This window comes from Wyeomyia smithii, chromosome 2, assembly GCF_029784165.1.
Source record: "Wyeomyia smithii strain HCP4-BCI-WySm-NY-G18 chromosome 2, ASM2978416v1, whole genome shotgun sequence".
In the NCBI taxonomy this organism is placed as follows: Eukaryota; Metazoa; Arthropoda; class Insecta; order Diptera; family Culicidae; genus Wyeomyia; species Wyeomyia smithii.
The window spans coordinates 213806411-213825433 of record NC_073695.1 but is presented as its reverse complement, the minus strand read 5'-3'; the positions used below and the strand labels follow the sequence as shown (position 1 = coordinate 213825433).

Below are 19023 nucleotides of genomic sequence, written 5' to 3'. Positions count from 1 at the left end.
AATTGTTATGATGCACTGAAGCCACAAATCGACCTCAGACATTTCGAATTGTAAAATGGCGACTTCCGGTTTCTGGAAAACAGCCGAAAATGACCAAATACCACCCAATATGAGTGTTTCTTCAACCAGATTGACGCTCAGAGGCCAAAAATTGTCTCCTAATGCCATTTTGAAATCCAAGATGGCGACTTCCGGTTTCTGAAAAACAGCGGCAAATGACCAAATACCAGCCAATATGGGTATTTCCGGGATTGTTATGATGCACTGAAGCCACAAAACTACCTTAGACAACATTTTGAATTGTAAGATGGCAACTTTCGGTGTCTGGGAAACAGCTGAAAATTACCACTCAATATGAGCGTTTCTTTAGTCTGATTGACGCACGGAGGCCAGAAATTGTTCCCAAATGCCATTTTGAAATCCAAGATGGTGACTTCCGGTTTCCGAAAAACAGCGGCAAATGACCAAATACCACCCAATATGAGTATTTCCGGGATTGTTATGATGCACTGAAGCCACAAATCGACCTCAGACAACATTTTGAATTGTAAGATTGCGATTTCCGGTGTCTGGAAAACAGCCGTAAATGACCAAATACCACCCAATATAAGTGTTTCTTTAACCAGATTGACGCTCAGAGGCCAGAAATCGTTTACAAATGCCATTTTGAAATCCAAGATGGCGACTTCCGGTGTCTGGAAAACTGCTGAAAAGGACCAAATAACACCCAATATGAGTGTTTCTTCAACCAGAGAGACGCTCAGAGGCCAAAAATTGTCTCCTAACGCCATTTTGAAATCCAAGATGGCGACTTCCGGTTTCTGAAAAACAGCGGCAAATGACCAAATACCAGCCAATATGGGTATTTCCGGGATTGTTATGACGCACTGAAGCCACAAATCGACCTCAGACAACATTTTGAATTGTACGATGGCGACTTCCGGTTTCTGGAAAACAGCCGAAAATGACCAAATTCCGCTCAATATGAGTGTTTCTTGACCTAGATTGACGCTCAGAGGCCAGAAATTGTTTCCGAATGTCATTTTAAAATCCAAGATGGCGACTTCCGGTTTCTGAGAAACAACGGTAAATTACCAAATACAATCCAATATGGGTATTATCCGGAATTGATATGATGCAATGAAGCCACAAATCGACCTCAGACAACATTTTGAATTGTAAGATGCCAACTTTCGGTGTCCGGGAAACAGCCTAAAGTGACCAAATACCACCCAATATGAGTATCTCTGGAACTAGAATGAAGCTGAAAATTGACCTCAGACACCATTATGAATTGTAAGATGGCAACTGCCGGTTTCTAAAAAACGGCCGAAAATGGCCGATTTCCATACAATATGAGTATCTTCGGAACCAGAATGATACACAGGAGCTAGAATCGACCACAGACACCATTTTGAATTCGAAGATGGTGACATCCGGTTTCTGGAAAACAACCGAAAATGACCAAATAACACCCAACATGGGTGTTTCTTATACAGAATGACGCTCAGGGGCCAAAAATTGTCTCCAAATGCCATTTTAAAATCCAATATGGCGACTTACGGTTCCTGAAAAATAGCCCAAAGTGACCAAATACCACCCAATATGAGTATCACCGGATCCAGAATATGCAAGGAGCTAAAAATTTACCTCAGACACCAGTTTGAATTGAAAAATGGCAACTTCTGGGAAACAGCCGAAAATAACCGAATACTACTACATATGGATATGTCCGTAATCGAAATGATGTAAAGAAGCCAAGCATTGACCCTGGACACCATTTTGAATTAGAAGATGACCACTTTCAGTTTCTGGAATATAACGAAAATAACTGAAATGCACCCAATATATATCCGGAATAGAGGTCATGTACAAAAGCCAAAAGTCAAGGATGTTGTCATTCCGATATAACCAATCATTTCAAACGATATAAGCCAATCGCAAGGAATCAATGAATTTGAAATGTTTACTTACTTACTTACTTTTACTTTTAAGGCGACAGACCGATTATCGATCCAGTGCCGAATCCAGAATACGTCGCCATGTCCCTCGGTCTTGGGCTGCTATCCTCCAATCGCCCCTAACACCTATTTCGCGTGCATCCTCGTCGACAGCACACATCCAACGAGTGCGGGGTCTACCTCGAAGTCGACGATCTCTATCGGGATTCCTGCTAAATATAGCCTTCGCTTGACGCTCGTCCGGCATCCTCGCTACATGCCCAGCCCACTGAAGCCTGCCGTGTTTTATCCGCTTGACTATATCCGCCGATTTGTATGCCTGGTACACTTCATGGTTCATGCGTCTGCGCCAACCACCATTTTCTAGTTTGCCGCCAAGGATTGAACGCAAAATCCTACGCTCAAAAACACCAAGAGCTCCCCGATCAGCCTCTTTCAGCGTCCATGATTCATGGCCGTAGAGAGCCACCGGAAGAATCAGTGTTTTATAGAGTGCAAGTTTAGTACGGATTTGCAGACTGTGGGACCTTAGCTAGTTACGTAGTCCGTAAAAGGCCCTGTTTGCGGCTGCTATCCACCTCTTTATCTCACGGCTAACCTCGTTGTCACATGTCACTAATGTTCCCAGGTAAATAAATTCGTCGACTACTTCAAATGTTTCCCCATCTAGCACCACCGCAGCACCAACATCCGACGGACTACCACGCACTCTGCCAGCCACCATGTATTTCGTTTTGGCAGAGTTTATGACGAGCCCTAATCTCGCAGCTTCCCTCCTGAGAGGTCCGAAGGCCTCTTCCACAGCTCTACGGTTGATACCAATGATGTCGATATCGTCCGCAAAACCGAGAAGCATGTGCGACTTTGTAATGATGGTGCCGCTTCTCTGCACACCAGCCCTCCGTATAGCACCTTCCAATGCGATGTTGAACAATAAGTTCGACAGCCCGTCGCCCTGCTTCAAACCATCTAACGTCACGAACGAGTCCGATATCTCACCGGCTACCCTGACGCTTGATGTAGAGCCTTCAAGGGTGGCACGAATCAGCCTAATCAGCTTTGTTGGGAAGCCATGTTCAATCATTATCTACCATAACTAATTTCTCTTGACTGAATCGTACGCTGCCCTGAAGTCTATGAACAGATGGTGCGTCTGCAAGTTGTATTCTCGAAATTTATCGAGGATTTGTCGCAAGGTAAACATTTGGTCCGTCGTGGAGCGTCCCCCTCGAAAACCGCATTGGTAATTGGCCAACAAAGGTCTCCTGCAACGGCCTCAGTCTGTGGAACAGGATGCGGGAGAAAATTTTGTACACGGTATTGAGAAGAGTTATGCCCCGATAATTGCTACAGTCCAGGCGATGGCCTTTTTTGTAGATCGGGCATATGAGACCCTCCAACCAGTCCGAGGGCAATTCTTCATCAGACCACACTCTTAGCATGATCCGATGGATGGCACGATACAGCTGTTCGCTCCCGACTTTGAAGAGTTCGGCGGGAATGCCGTCCTTCTCGGCTGCCTTGCAGTTTCTCAGCTCTTTCACTGCTTTCTTCACCTCGTCCATGGATAGTGGATCCACAGCTTGACCATCATTCACAAAAGTCATCCTGCTCCTTTCGACTCCACTGTTTCCCTCACCGTTCAACAGCACACTGAAGTGTTCCTTCCAACGCCTGGCCACCTCTGTTTTATCGGTTATCAGGTTCCCCTCCCTATCGTTGCACATGACAGGGGCTGACACGTTTCGATTCCTGATTCCGTTGACCTTCGTGTAGAAGCTCCACGCATCGTGCCTGGAGAAGCAACCTTCCGCCTCCGCAAGAATACGCTCCCAATGCTGTCGTTTCTTCCGGCGATGGAGTCTCTTTTCAGCGGCTCTTGCATCTCGATATCTACCCATGCTCTGACGAGTCACAGCCGTGGCCAACATGTGACCCCTGGCGCGGTTCTTCTCTTCCGTCACTCGCTGGCACTCCGCGTCAAACCACTCATTGGGCGCAGCTGCCGCAGTTGTACCCGACAGTTCTCGCGCTGTAGTGCTGATCGAACTGTGGATGTGCATCCACTGTTCATTCAGGTTCCCTTCAAATCTTTCCTCAATCCGTTCATCAACTTTCTGCGAGTACTCTGCAGCCACTCCTTCAGTTGATAGCCGCTGGATGTTCAACTGCATCCTCCTCGTTGCCTTTGATTTCAGCACGTTGGACAGCCGGGCGCGGATTTTGGCTACTACGAGATAGTGATCCGAGTCAACGTTCGGTCCTCTAAACGACCTCACGTCTGTAACGTCTGAAAAGTGCCGTCCATCAATCAGAACGTGGCACTGTGGTCCAGAAATGAAAAAAGGTGGTCAAAAGTCATTTTCTCATAAACGTTACATTTTAGAGCAATACTGTCTTCGGGAAAGTTTTAGAGTAAAATAAGATCCTTCTTTGGACATTAACAGATCCGTGATGAATCCCCCTACAAGTGAGATAAAAAGAATAATTTCTCTAAAAATCAATATTTTTTTTCGCTGTCTTCGACAAAGTTTTTCAACATAACATAACAAAAAACTTTGCTGAAGACACTAGGTAGCTATTTTTCAATCTTACTGAGCTATCGGATTATGTTCAATTATGTTTAAAAAAAGTTTTTGCCGTTAAAATTTATATTTCATACCACTATACCTTTGAAATTCGCACTGAACTTTTAAAACAACATCAGACCTTTATTTTTCATATGTTACAGCAGACTTTATTTTATGATAATTAGGTTTTTATCAATTTTTCCTGCCAAAAAAATTACTTTTGATAAGTCATTTTCGATTTTCTGCCGTTTCCCAACATATCCCACGGCAAGATTACCACCAATTGAAATGTCCATGTGCTCTGCACACACGGCAGTTAAAATTTCTTGCAGCAATTTGCAGAAACTTATGAAATCATGGAGCAAAACAACTTTAACGTAAGTTTATTTATGTCACGTTGATCAATAGCGGATCATTGTTGGAAAAAAAATAGCAAGCTTTGCATTTTTACGTTTTGGCGCAGCTTTTGAAGTAAATGAAGTGTCCGCAATAGGATCTACTGCTCGGAATTCGCGTTCTCCCGATTTCGGCCACCGCCCCTCTTGGATAGCTGCAACCTCCACATTCACCTTTCGCAGCTCTCTAGCCAGGATACTTGCGCGTGCCGGTTCGAGTAGAGTCCTTACATTCCAAGTACCGAGTTTCCAATAATCGTTGTCCTTTTTCGTTCGCCTAGGTCCATGCCAATTATTTCGTTCCGTATTTATATCTGGATTGTTCGTAGTATTTAATATTCAGTATACTGCCTTACTAGGGCTGCGATACCTAGTCTCGCGACGGGGCTGCCGTCTTTGATATAGCTGGCGAGACACCGCGTTTCATGATTCAGCCGCCCGCTCCGGATCAGACGCTGTTTTACGCCGCTCCTAACATGGGGAAACAGCCGCGTACGTTCCCCCTTCCCAGTCAGCATACGACCAAAGTTTCCACCGGGGCTGGTTACCCGATCTCCGCTAAGGTTACTCGTATCCCGGTTGGCACCACGTGGAGGTTGGGATAGGAGTTGCTGGACAGAGGTGAATGACCACAATAGGATCTCAAGTGACACGTGTCCAACCATTCGCCAACCAAATGTTGAAATGTTTAAAATTATTAAATTAAACACTAAAATAGTTGGGACGAAGTTTGCCGGGTCAGCTAGTTTAATAATAAAAGAAGCCAGACATTATTCTTCTGATCTAAATTTCTTCAGTAAATGATTATCATGGGATTGATGAAGCAACACGAATGATGAGTGAGGGAATTAAAAAATTGCAAATCGATTTTTATTTTAAGTATTAGTATGTTCTATGAAACAATTACAGGCATAGACTTAGAGTACATGAAATCAATTTTTCACAGTCAAATCTAAAACGATCACGATATTTCGAGTTTAGACGATTGTGCACTGTGAGATTTTCAAATAAATATTTCCACCAATTGTAAATGTCATGAAATATAATGCTTGGAATGTGTAGAAACTATTTTGGAAGTTATTACATGAAATGGTAGTTGTAAAACGTGTTTTACAATAAGTATTTCGTTTTATATCATTTTTTTGTACTTTACGACCTTCAAGAGAGCATTGGTCAAAAATACGTACGACGATTTTGAAATTTTGACCACAGATTCAGGACGTCATAACGAATCGAATGGTAAACTCAGACCCTTCGGTGCATTTTTGAAGTAGAATACTTCTCTCAGGAAGTTCGGCTACATAGGGATGTGAAATGAAAATCTAAAACCGAAAAAAGTGAAAAATATGTCCAATTTCAAATGCAAATAAATCGGTTAGTATTCGATGGATTTCCTTCGTTCTTGCAGCAATAGATTGGAAAATCTTCTAAGATTCTTCCCAAAATAAGATAATTGTAATTTTATTATTCACACTATTGTACTATTGAAAATAGCCAAGCCTTGTCAAAACGAAAAATTCGATCTCTGATTGGTCGTTATATGCTTGCTTCCCAAGCACGGTCGACAGGATCATATACCTTGCAATTGAAAACTTGCTATTTGGCCTATATAAGAGCCTGTTTCAGCCGGAGGCGCTCATAATAGTTCTAGACAGCGACAACAGCAGTCGTCCTTCTTAGCAGCAGCACTAGCCCTGTGGTTGGTCACCACGTCTCAGGAGCAGCGCGGTTTTTCTCAGCGTGTGTCGCCAGACAGCCATTATTTCCCCCGTGTTGGGGCAGCATGATGATTGCCATCAGGAAATCCAATTTCGGAAATTAAAATGCTTTTTTCAAGGCAAATAAACAAGTCATTGAAAAAATAATAATTTTTGTCAACGCAAACAAGCATTCTGTGTTGTATCCTAGCAATTCAAATTTGTCGCACCCGTCTAATTTACTGAATGTAAATAGCTTCCACAGTGCATGTTGTCCGTGTATCTTAATTCCCCCAATGTTAGGGCAGCTTAAAGGTTGTAATTTGCAACCGATTTTGAACCGCAACATGCTTTTTTCAAGGCAAATAAAAAAATAATTGAAGGTTAATAATTTTCTGGCATTAACACAAGCAGACATTCTATGCGGGATGCAATCAAATTCTGTTGTAGTTGTCTAATTTTTACTTTCACTTTATTTAGTAAACCCCCCACTGTAGGGGCAGCGCAAAGGCTGCGATCAGCATAACCGACATTGAATAATAAACTGCCCTGTTAGAACGCGTTCACAAAAGCAGTTAGTTCGACTATGCAGAGCTAATATGAAGTCGATTCAATCAATCAGCATAAACAGAATTTCGTCGTCTCCCAGCTGCCAAGTTGCAACATGATGCAACACGCAACAGCGAGCAAACGAAATCGCTTGATGATACAAACCGCAATAAGATACGGGTAAAACCGTTGCGTGTGTGAGAGCACCATCGGTGTTTATTCGCTGGATACACTATCTACTGTCTACTGATCTCCAATAATCTGCTTACATGCGACATGGGGACGGGAATATTTTCTTCAACCAAGCTGCACAACACGGCACAAAACATGTTATTTTGTTGCTTCAATGAGAGTGCTATCGGTCCGGCTCGACAGAATGTTCACAAGAAATCATTTTTGTGCATCCGTGCTACGAAACTGAGGAAAAACTTTTGAAACTGAAAAAAGAGGTGGAGCTTATCAAATGATCGCTCTGAGCCAGAATGAAGTCACACATATTTTTCGAGTTATATCATTCCACCACGTACGTAAAATAATTCATTCCTATTTTCATCCCTACATAAGAGCCTGTTTTAGTCGAAGCCGCTCATAATAGTTCTGAACAGCGACAACAGCAGTCCTACCTTAGCAGCAGAGGGAGCAGTGCAGTGGGTACCATCGATAGCGGATAGCGGCCACAACTGTGGCATGGCTATGCCACGGCTATGGCTGCGGATAGCGTTGCAGTTGCTAAGCAGTTGGGCCAGCGTAAAGCGGCCACAACTGTGGCATGGCTATGCATAGCATAACTGTTGCAGCGGGTATATCAGCATTGATAGTAGCAGGGTAAGCTGATGCAACGACACTCCCTTCACTAAAATGCTGTTTGAGTGTGGTAGCGGGAAGCATCAGCAGCAGGCTTGCATGAAGTGAATACATCAGCAAGCAACTTTCTCTAAGGCCTCTGCCATAGTAGACGCGAAAAGCGGCGCGAACCGATTCGCTCGGCCGTAGGTTGATGTACAGCTCTACTGATGGCTGTACATTAACCTACAGCCGAGCGAATCGGTTCGCGTCGCTTTTCGCGTCTATTATGGCAGAGGCCTAATGGAAAAGTTGAATCATTTTGTTCAGAAGAATATTATTGTCGGTAATATTACAGAGATGCGATTGCGTAAATCCGATTTTGAATTGAACAATTGTTCTTTTGAGAACAAATAAAACACTTATTTGAAGAGTTAATAGCTTTTGGTACCAATAGCAGTATAGTGACAGCCTCAGCGGTAGATGCAGATGCAGCCGGTACTTCCCTGAGGCCGATGTAAAGGTAGATGGGAGCAGCACGGCGAAACAGTTCGGGTTATGCTTAGATGCGCGTCATTTTTCGTTGTTGATATTCCCCACATGAAACGACGCGCTTTCGTATGATAGCGGTGGTATTAGCGGTAGATTCATTTGCCAACACTTTCTCCAGTAAAGCCGTGTCTAGTTTTCAATGTGAAAACACCTTTCTTATTGTGTTTGACCGTGCGCCTTAGTCCTCACTGTCAAGGTAACACAGAGATGTAAGATAAACACTACATCCTATGATAAATTGAACAATTGTCCTTATAAGGACAACAAATGAATTAATGAAGATTTAATTTTGAATTCGAATACTTCTCTCAGGAAGTTCGGCTACATAGGGATGTGAAATGAAAATCTAAAACTGAAAAAAGTGAGAAAAATTTCAAATGCTAATAAATCGGTTAGTTTTCGATGGATTTCCTTCGTTTTTGCAGCAATCGATTAGAAAATCTTCTAAGATTCCTACCAAATGCATGAAATTGCAATTTTATTATTCGAACTATTATACTATTGAAAACTCTTAAGCCTTGTCAAAACACAAAATTCGACCTCTGATTAGTCGTTATACCGCGCTTTCCCAAGCACGGTCGGCAGAGTTATGGACCTAGTAAATTGGGAATGCATCATTTGGCCTATATAAGAGCTTCATCAGATAATAAACAAACATTTCATCGGATATTAAATTGAACAACTGAAATTTGAAGAACACAAATGATTATTTGCAGAGTTAATATTTTCTCGTTTTGCGCTATAATCCAAAGTTAATTATCTTCATCTACATGCATACTCTGACTATTATTACGTGTTTGCGTCGCTTAGTGTTTGACTACGGTCATGCAGAACGCAAATAACGGCGCGATGCGATTCGGCAAGACAAAATCTGTTGAAATGTATAGCTCTACTTCGCCTTAAAAAGAGCTGTACATTTCACCACGGTAAGGCGAATCGCATCGCGCCGGCATTCGCGTTCTGCATAACCGTAGCCTTTGTTCCCGTTTAATGATGTCGTTTTAAATGTGCATATTACAATTCGGCAGCACTTCAACTTCTCATTTGCACAAAATTTAAAAATATTCAATGAACTTCATTCAAAATATCAGACAAAAGGAAATTACAATATTGCCAATGAACGGTCAACGTTTATTTACTAGAAAAAATGACTGACACGCAAGCAGCCGGGTTATCTTTCTTGTAAAAGTATTCTACTTCAACCTTGCGGTCGTGGCTTTGCATACAACCTTCTTGTGATTTTTTTATAATAACGGTCTGGGGACACCGTGTTGTTTAATTGTATTCTTTAAAAAATGCTGCGAAAACGTTTTTTTTCTCTGCTTTTTAAAACATTTATACCATACCTTATATCCAGATATTGGAAAATAATAGCCAAAAACAGTTTCACATTGGAAAATACACGACATTAAAAAACAGTTAACGGACAACAGTTTTGATTAAAAAAGTAAATAAGAAATCAGATATCTTCAATCAAAAAAATAATAATATATGAAAAAAACAAGTTTTTCGAAAAATAATTCGAAACGTAATTTTCAGTGATTTTATAATAGTCACTGAATTTGTTATGCCGATATGAATCATATTCACAGCCTATTTGAACAATTCAAATATTATGAAACTTAACTTCCAACAAACACAGAAGCTTAGACAAAGAATGTGCAGAACTTTTTTCTCTCCTGTCAGGAAGTTCGATAGCTCGTACTGAAAAAAATAAAAGGGAACGTTTTCGGAATAAATACATATATGCACGTAGGTTTGTCTTTTTTTAAATAATACCAATGCAACTATATTCTGATTTTTGCGTTCTTATTGGCAGTTTATTGTTTTTTCATCGAGTAAAATATGATTAAGTTCAAGTATACCGCAAAAGTATTACCGTCCGAAAAGGCGACGAAATATACTGCTACAGAAATAAAAAAGGAAATTAGACTGCGATTCAAAATAGTGGAATAAATTTTGTGAGAAGATAGAATCAATCTTTAGGCATTACATAGTGGTACAGTGATTTGGAATCAACCAGTGTAACCTAGGTCGTAGATTTAAGGATAAACGGTACTGAACTCACAAATGGCCGACTTCAAGCCACCACTTCGAATTTTCAAAAGCACAAGATTCGGTAACAGTTAATGCGTCACTTGTGAAAACGCTTTTTTGTGCTTGCTGCGGTGAAGCAAACATAAAATAACTTTTTCAAAGAAAACGCATTATTTATTTCTGAGTCTTGTGCTTCTGAAATTTCGAAGTGGTGGGTCGAAATCGACCGTTTGTGGCTTCAATACCATTTCACCTTACGACTTGTGACAAGCATATATGACGAAAAAGATTGTTATATTTTGGGGAACACACATTACGATGTTTTTAAATGCTTTACATAGCATTCTCCTTTTTCTTTAAGGTACAATGTTGTTTTCTATAAGGATAAAGCTATGGGTGAGACTGGTGAAACGCAGGTTATTCAACATGTTTAAAAACAAATGATAATATGTCAGTAATCACTTAATTTTCTCTACATTTTCACTATCATTGGATTAGACATTATGAAATATTAATTCAATTGAGTACGAATAAATGCATTTTTTTATTTGGAATGTAGTTCGTCGGTTTCGGTTTCAATCACACAATATCATGCTTTTGCAGTCGGTTTTAAAAATCACGCTTTAGTTTGATCATTGCGAGGCTACGTTGACATTCGTTTGTATGATACTAGTCTTCTGATTTCAACGACTGTCACTTAAAATTAGTTAAGTGAGAGGTTTCTGAAAAAAGATAAATTAACTTAAATTTTTCAACATTGAACTGGCATTGGTTTTATACATACCCTTACCCGACTATGCCGACGAAGAAGGCTACGATTGTTGCCAAGATACCTGTTTTGATCGAATACGACACCAGGGCACCCGCGTTGTTTTTACTGTCATCTGTTGTTCAGTAGGAAATTTAAACAGTTTAGAACTTACTATAAAACGTATATACATTTCCATCAAATGAACTGACGAAGCGTTGGACGCATGAGAAGGTTCTGAAAGTAGTAATGAACAAATTTCTGAGGGATGGATTATGTTTATGGCCGATCACCTATCTCACGGGTAGCAGTTCCGGCATGCTGACAACTGCAGTGGTGTTGCACTGTGAATCACTCTGCATTCCAATATGCTTAACAAAGGTAATACACTGAAGCAAACCAATTCAAATTTTGAGGGTCGGTGTAAAATGAGTAGTTATTCAATTTAACACATTGACACAATCCACCACCTTTTTTATAATAACGTGGAAATAACACACAAACATCGTATTTAGTCTCAATGGCTTAAATTTAATTCTTCTTTATTTAACAATTAATCATTGTATTTACTTAATGAATAAACATTCATCTCCTAAAAAAGCCTTATCGCACTATCAATTCGGTTAAAGAAAAAAGTCTTCTTAACTTAACTCCCTATGTCTATCACATGCTAGCTGATTTGAATAGGCACAATAACGGTTTTCTAATGTAGACAAATTTGACAGACACGCTTATAACCTGAATAACTTTAATACGTCGGTTACTAACCGTCCTGAGTGATGACTTTCCTGCAGATTCCGAAGCACGATAGTACAAAAGTGTTCTAAAAATACTCTACCTAGTTGAACAACTGAATGACTCTTTTTAAAAGCATTTTCTGAATAAATATATTAAAAAAAAATAAAACTATTCTGCTAATTCTATGATAAAACGAATGAAGCCATTTTTTTGACACAAAAAGGTGTTTTTGAGGTTGTCGGCGTGTAAGTGTGCCTTTTCCATATCCCAGTGCATGGAAAATGTTGCTGTTATTTAACGCACAATTACTTAACACCCTACGTGGTTGCATGCAAATTGCTCGGACTTTATAATTTGTACACTCATTCCTGGACCTTGCTGTTAAGCAGCAAGACACTTTGCAGTTTTAAAAACTGTCATGATAGAATTTTATGATAAAGGTTGCATACATTGAAATAAATAGACAAAATGGGTTTGGTGAGCTGATTTGGACAGTAACTAAGGGAAAAAATAGTAAGGGAGAGGTGATTTAAACACACACACACACACACACACACACACGTTGTACATTTAGTCGATTGCGGTTCATCGTGGTGAGAGAGAAATGACAGACAGTAGAATTCAAAGTGGTGGTGGTGGTGTGAGTTCTGACAAACTGATGTTCCTTATCGTTTTATTCAATCGAACCTGTCGTTAGCCGGTCACCATACTTGTGCATCAAATCCATAACGGCTCCGTTGGACCAGCCGAATCCGGTTTGAACCTCGTATTCACCGCCACCGCCATGACCGCCGAGTACCTCTGCATTGTACTGAAATAGGGATGTGAAACAATCGGTTGGTGTTTTGACAAGGCCTAAAACTGTTTTCTTACCTTTTCAAACATGGCATGTGTTTCGTTGTAGGCAATGTAATTACCTCGTACCCACCGCTGAGCCCACTTGAAGGCTAGATCTTTTGTTTCCTGACTGTCCAGCCCATCCAAGCCCATAACCAACATGTGTTGCATCGGTGGCCATACATTTGGAAAGTCCCACTGTTCATTAGTGTTGGACAGCGTATTTGGGACACCTCCCGGGAACTGATCTAACTTTAGCCGTTCAATATAGGCAAGAACTTTTTTCGGTAAGCTAGTATCCTCTTTGTCGTAACATCCCGTCCACAGCGGTGATAAATTGGTAGGAACAAAGTAGTCTCGATGTTTCTTGTTGATCAGATCATAATCTAGCCAGATGCCCTCCTCATCGTTCCACAGAACTGCCTGTATGGCTTTTTTAAGTTCATCCGCTTTCGCTTCGTACATAGTTGTTTTTTGGAGGTTATTTTTCAGTTTGTAAAATTCAGCGATGATTTTTGCGTTCCAGTAGAGAATAGCATTCAATTCTACAGCGATAATTGAACGGCATTTGAGGTCCGTCAGATTGCCAGCATTCGTCCCGTCCTTGATAAACCACCGACTGGTAAAGTCCATTCCACTTTCAGCAGCCGCTTTAAGCTCACAATAGAAATCCTGCTTGTCCTCATCCTTGTCGAACACTTCAGCACTGAGTATATCCTCCCGGTAAGACTCTGGTCGTGGGCCAAAAGATTTGTACCCGTAGGCGGCTAGGTGGTTTCCGTCCACCTCTACAATGTAGTTGTTCATGAAGAACTCGAACTCGCGTTCCAACGTTTCAACGGCATCTTCTGCAAACTTGGTATCATTGGTGGCATCGACGTAGGCCTTAATCATACCGCACAACAGAGGCGGTTGGGAACGCATACTGTAGTAAATTCGCCCACCGTTTGGAATAAAACCGTAGCGCTGAATGATGTATAAGAAGTTCTCCAACATGCCGCGTGTCGTCTAGAAATGAGAAAGTAACATAAGTTGTTTATCCAAAACCATAGAAAAGAACATTGAGTTGAATTACATTGTACATTTCTGACAACAACAGGCCTTTAACAATCCAGTACGAATCCCAGTAGTAGAATTCTCTGAAGCGCCCTCCGGGAACAATCATGGGATGTTTAACGGGAATAATGGAATACTGTTCGGAGTTGATCTGTTCAGAATGAAATCTAATTTAGTAAAAGTGTGTTCACAATCTGCCATTCAGTATAAATTACCACTTACCTCAACATCATCGATCATTTTACGACCCAACTCAAGCCAAACTTTGTTAAGATTACTGGCAAATTCGCGCAACTCTTCATCCTTGATCCCCTGAAGGAAACTTGGGCTCTCTTTCCAGTCAACCGGAATCCAGTGTTCAAACTCAGCACCGGGCTTATCGAACATTTCTTCCACCCATTCTTTCACCTCCTGTTTACTTGGGTCTTCTCGGGTCTGATCCATGAAGTTCTTAAACGATTCTAGTGTCGCATTGGGCGACTTGCGCATTTTCATGTCGACGAAAGTTTTCGAGTCCGGGTAAATGCCCATCATTTGTACCGTATGTAGCAAATTGCCATGGCAATAGATTTCGCTGTAACGATAAAAGTTTAAAAATGACATAGACTTAGATTCGTGAGGTAGTCGGAAAAACTAGAAGAAAAAATTAAATGTTTTATTTCAAACCATTGTTCCTTCATTTTAGCTCTCGAAAGCGTTAAGCGCAGAACCCAGCAGAAGTACAGCGTACTCTAATCCCACTTACTAGGCACTGAAAGCGACTCAATAAATCACATTCTTAAGCGTCGTAACCGCTTACTACTGGATTCCGCGTGAGCACATACCCTTCCCTTTTATCCGTAGCTACATTATATACTGGATATAGAAGGCACGACGAGTGTAATCGAGCGTATGAAATTGCAATTGTGCGAATTCATATCAAAACCAAGCTGCCGAACGCCCCGTCGTTGAAACTTCCATAGCAGTGTGGTCGTCTAGACTATGGGGAGCCGAAATTGGAAACTTCCTTGCGTTACGCTTGCCGAGCGTCGAACAGTTGAAAACCGCAAGTGTCAGCAAGTGCAACATATACTGTGAGAGACGTGTTCACGGGAAACTAAATTTTGGTTGCACTAAGCACGTATCAACGTTCTTAGTTAGACTTATTTAGTGAAAATTTAAAATATATTGAGTAGGTAATGCTTTTACCAATTTCAGCATTTCACGCAACCCACGAGATTTTTAATAAATTATTTCAATTTCACTAAAAATAATAATACATTTACATAATACAAGTTACCAATTGATTATAAAGTAGGTTCATATTGCTGATCCGATGATGGAGAAGTTTTTCATTATTTCTGAAAACCCTCAGAAATCTATTATTTGCAGGAATTGTTTTTGTTTTAAACCTTCGGTTTAAAAGGTCAGGAAAAAGGTCTAAAACTGATAAAACGGGCCGAATACTCAATTCGAGGAAACGAGAATTTTGAGTCAAATGAATGATCTAGTTACCTCATAAATTCCCATTGGAATGTTAGTTTTACTATTAAGTATCAAAATGTGAAAATCACGAAATTCAATTATCTCAGAGATTACCAAACCGATTTGAACAGGATAGGCATTAAAAGAATGGGCTGCCTCTCAAACCCTTAACTAATGCAATTCATTACACATATACTCCACGCATATAGAGGGAAGAGGGGGGAAAGAAAATTGTGACGATATGAAAGAGAGGCGCCAACACCAGTTTCACAATCCGAAGTGAAGCGAAAAAGGCGTAGAGATTACCAGACTGTTAAATTTTTTTTTATGATAACTGAACTATATCTTTTATGAGAAAGGCCAAATCGCATCACTAGATGGGTTAAATCGTGTCATGTTCACCACACATTTGTTGTACAGCAGGGTGGGGAAATGTGATCGATTTTCCAGAACCAAGTTTTTTTGGTTCCTTTTGGGGTCCCAAACAACCCTAAACTTAGCTGAAGTCGATTGGTTTTGTCTCCGCTTGGCGCATTGCATTTCAAATTCGTATGAAATTCATAAGGGAAAACCTACTTTTTTGCATTTACCTTTCTAGAGAGCTCAATAATGCTCTAATATTGCACTACATTATGTTAAAGTATAGTATTTTAGATGCCTAACAACTTTGCAGAAGGCACTGAAGAGCTAGAATGTCCATAAGAAGAGCTGTAGCTGTTCAAAGTTGAGTATGTCGATTTAAACGCAGAAAATCTTGTTTTCTGCCAACATTACCAATGTACTGGCGTCAGTAGGATTCCCATCAGAAGTAACCTGTCGTAACGAGTTTATACACTCAACTGGACCAAGCAAACAATTTTAGGTCAATATTCTAGGCGTAGGTAGAATCTACAACGTGTTTCAGAGGTTACTTCTGATGGAAATCTGACTGACGCCGGTACACTGGCAGTGTTGGCAGAAAAAATGATTTGCAACATCAATTTCGACATACTCAACTTTGAACGGTTCTAGTATTTTTTGGCACACCCTAGCTATTTAGTGTCTTCGGCCGAGTTGTTAGGCATCAAAAAACCTACCATTTCAAGTCATGAAACCTATGGTTTGAGCCGTTTTGAGCTCTTTAGAATGGAAAATGCAAAAAAGTTGGCTTTTCCATACAAATCTCTATATAAATTTGAAATGCAATGCGCCAAGCGGAGACAAAACCAATCGACTTCCAATAAATTCAGGATTGTTTGGGGCCCCAAATAGAACCAAAAAAACTTGGTTCTGGCTTTCTGCTATCAAGTTTCGTTTTTTCCATATAACGATTCCCCACCCTATTGTACAGGTTTCTATCGTAATTTGTTTATTTGTTTATTTGTTTATTTGTTTATTTGTGTATAAAATTCATCTGACTGATAGTCTTAATGAACTAATATAAAATCATTCATCAGCTGGGGTTAAATCAGCACAATATTGATGTGGTTTCACAATATCCAACTTTTGCGTGATATAGATAAGCAGAAATTTTATTTTGTGAGTTTCAAGTTTTGCAATATTTATTGCTTTGAGTTTTATCATTCTATAACTAACAAAATTGTCGATCGCTTAATCTGATCATAAAAGCATAAGAGTCCCATATGGAAATGCTCATAATAAGGAAAATTGCAAATGATCACTTTCGATATCACGATTTTCAATTCATACGCTGTTTTTGATAAAACAGTTTTAAAATCGAAAACGAAATACTTCGCTTAATTTGAATTGTAAATATTTTTACTACAAGTACTATACTGTGAAATCAGCACAGCACATACACTGAGACAACTTTTTTAAGATAAATGCAAAATATTGTATTGATTCTAATCACGGGAAAATAATACGTACACAATTTGAAATCTAGTTCTGAAGGAAACGTTGATCAACGACGACTAGTTTGATTGAAAAAAAGATGCATTGTAATGCAAGAATCAAAACGACCTCCGGCTCATTGCATTCGAAACATAATTTGGAAAGTAAACCATGGCATAACAATATTTTTCTCTGCTGGTCGGTGCTATTTACAAAAACGATACATTCGGAAGCTGACCAATTTACACGGTTGCGCTCCTTAACGATAGACCAATATGTTTTGTGTCTCTGGTGATAAACATGTCAGGAAAGTACCAATGTGGAAATTTACTGTTGTTTGTATAATACTTTGGGAGGGAAAAAACCTCCACTTTGTTGGTATGAAATCCTCATTGTAGAGCAATAAGCACCCAATTCTGCACCGGTCCAGAATAATACGAAGCGTACTTTTGGCGACAGAGCACGCTCGGTTAGAACGGAACTACCTACCATAAACAGATTACACGGTTTTATTTTTGTTACTTATGTTTACTGTTCCGCTGCGTCGAATTAACATTTCTATTCATAGATTTATTGAGATGATACAAAGGAAGAGAATAATTGGCGGAATCCTATTTTTACGTTAGCCGAACAGTTAGTTCCAAATGTGCTTTTTCATATGATCTACTCTTCTTGGAAAGTGACTGAACTGGGTATCTTTAAAATATGACTAGTTTCCTTATTATGATGAAGTTAAAATATATTGATGAGTCACTTTGTTCCGAGAATGCAACTGTATCCTGATGTGACGACAATAGGACTGCACCTTCAATTCAAATGCTAATCCAACCGGACTACAACGTTCTGAGAAATGTCAGCTCACGAAAATATCTCGTGCCCAGTGGATTTATAACTACCGGCGTGTATGATTCTAATCACGATTCGACTTGCTCTGCAGGCTTTACCCCCTACCCGATCCAACCGAATCAATGACGCACTCGCCGGCTGATGGCTGGGACTTTCCGCGTCTTCTCGAGAAAAGCCCCAATCAAAACCAGACTTCTCCGCGGTACGCGGTACGGAGGTAGCTGTAAAGAGATACCGGTTCATCATCTATGCAATGCAGCGGAGGCTTGGCACTCTCACGGTATCAACCGTGCAGGTGTTGTTCGAGATGCTGAAATTCAAAAGAAGAAAAAACCGGCTTACCTTGGACAGCTATACGGGAGCTCCCCCTGAAGCCGATTGTCAGCGATGTGGTATGTTTGTATGATAACAGCACCCTCCAGCACGTGCATCAGTGCAGCCAACACCAGGAGCGTTTGGCTTGCCGATATTCGAACAATCATTCGATGAGACATTTTCTCCCCAATGTTGCGCACAAACACTTTAAACTTATGCCTTATCACAGTCAACGTAAATATTGAAGTTCTCAGTTTTTCACCGCTTTGCTTTGACTAGCCTCACTTACTATATAACTAACTATTAGGTATCCTTAAACTAGGTCTTCTTATCTTCACCCCTGTTACTAAGGCAATGATAGTTTCTGCTAAGGTTCAATTATCGCACAAGGATGACTAGATTAGATAGAATACAGGTACTTAGGGAAAGAGCAGCCCTTTCTGATTTCAGCCGTGGATTCCGTGAGAGTCGTTCGTTCCGCTCCAAACTGTACTGTACTGTCGGATTACGAGTCGTGAACTTTAATTTTATACTATAAAGCATAGACATGTCAGCTGTAACGAAACCGGGAAAAACTCTGGCGAGCGGGTTGACTCGGCAGTGCTGCAGCTTGTTATGGCTCAACAGTAACATGTTTTGAAT

At 40.4% G+C, this 19023-nt stretch overlaps 2 protein-coding genes across 12 annotated transcripts in view; one reads left to right on the top strand and one right to left on the bottom strand.

Annotated features, from left to right (window-relative positions):
• Nucleotides 1–19023, top strand: part of LOC129725212 (nuclear inhibitor of protein phosphatase 1) — a 489093-nt gene that overhangs the window by 220221 nt on the left and 249849 nt on the right. The gene's annotated exons all lie outside the window — the stretch shown is intronic.
• The window catches only part of LOC129725201 (trehalase), a 59350-nt gene continuing 51396 nt past the window's right edge, over nucleotides 11070–19023 (bottom strand). For 2 of the 11 annotated variants that reach the window (XM_055680734.1, XM_055680736.1), the window contains exons 2-8: nucleotides 18409–18776; nucleotides 14146–14497; nucleotides 13943–14074; nucleotides 12904–13875; nucleotides 12718–12841; nucleotides 11329–11529; nucleotides 11070–11266 (exon numbers count right to left, since the gene is read on the bottom strand). In XM_055680734.1, coding sequence (XP_055536709.1) covers nucleotides 11357–11529; nucleotides 12718–12841; nucleotides 12904–13875; nucleotides 13943–14074; nucleotides 14146–14497; nucleotides 18409–18560 — 1905 coding nt within the window. In that variant the 5' untranslated portion in view covers nucleotides 18561–18776 and the 3' untranslated portion in view covers nucleotides 11070–11266; nucleotides 11329–11356. Of the gene's footprint in view, nucleotides 11267–11328; nucleotides 11530–12717; nucleotides 12842–12903; nucleotides 13876–13942; nucleotides 14075–14145; nucleotides 14498–14589; nucleotides 14735–18408; nucleotides 18866–19023 lie in introns of those variants that run through there. The other 9 variants (XM_055680741.1, XM_055680742.1, XM_055680737.1 and 6 more) reach the window with 8 other exon arrangements.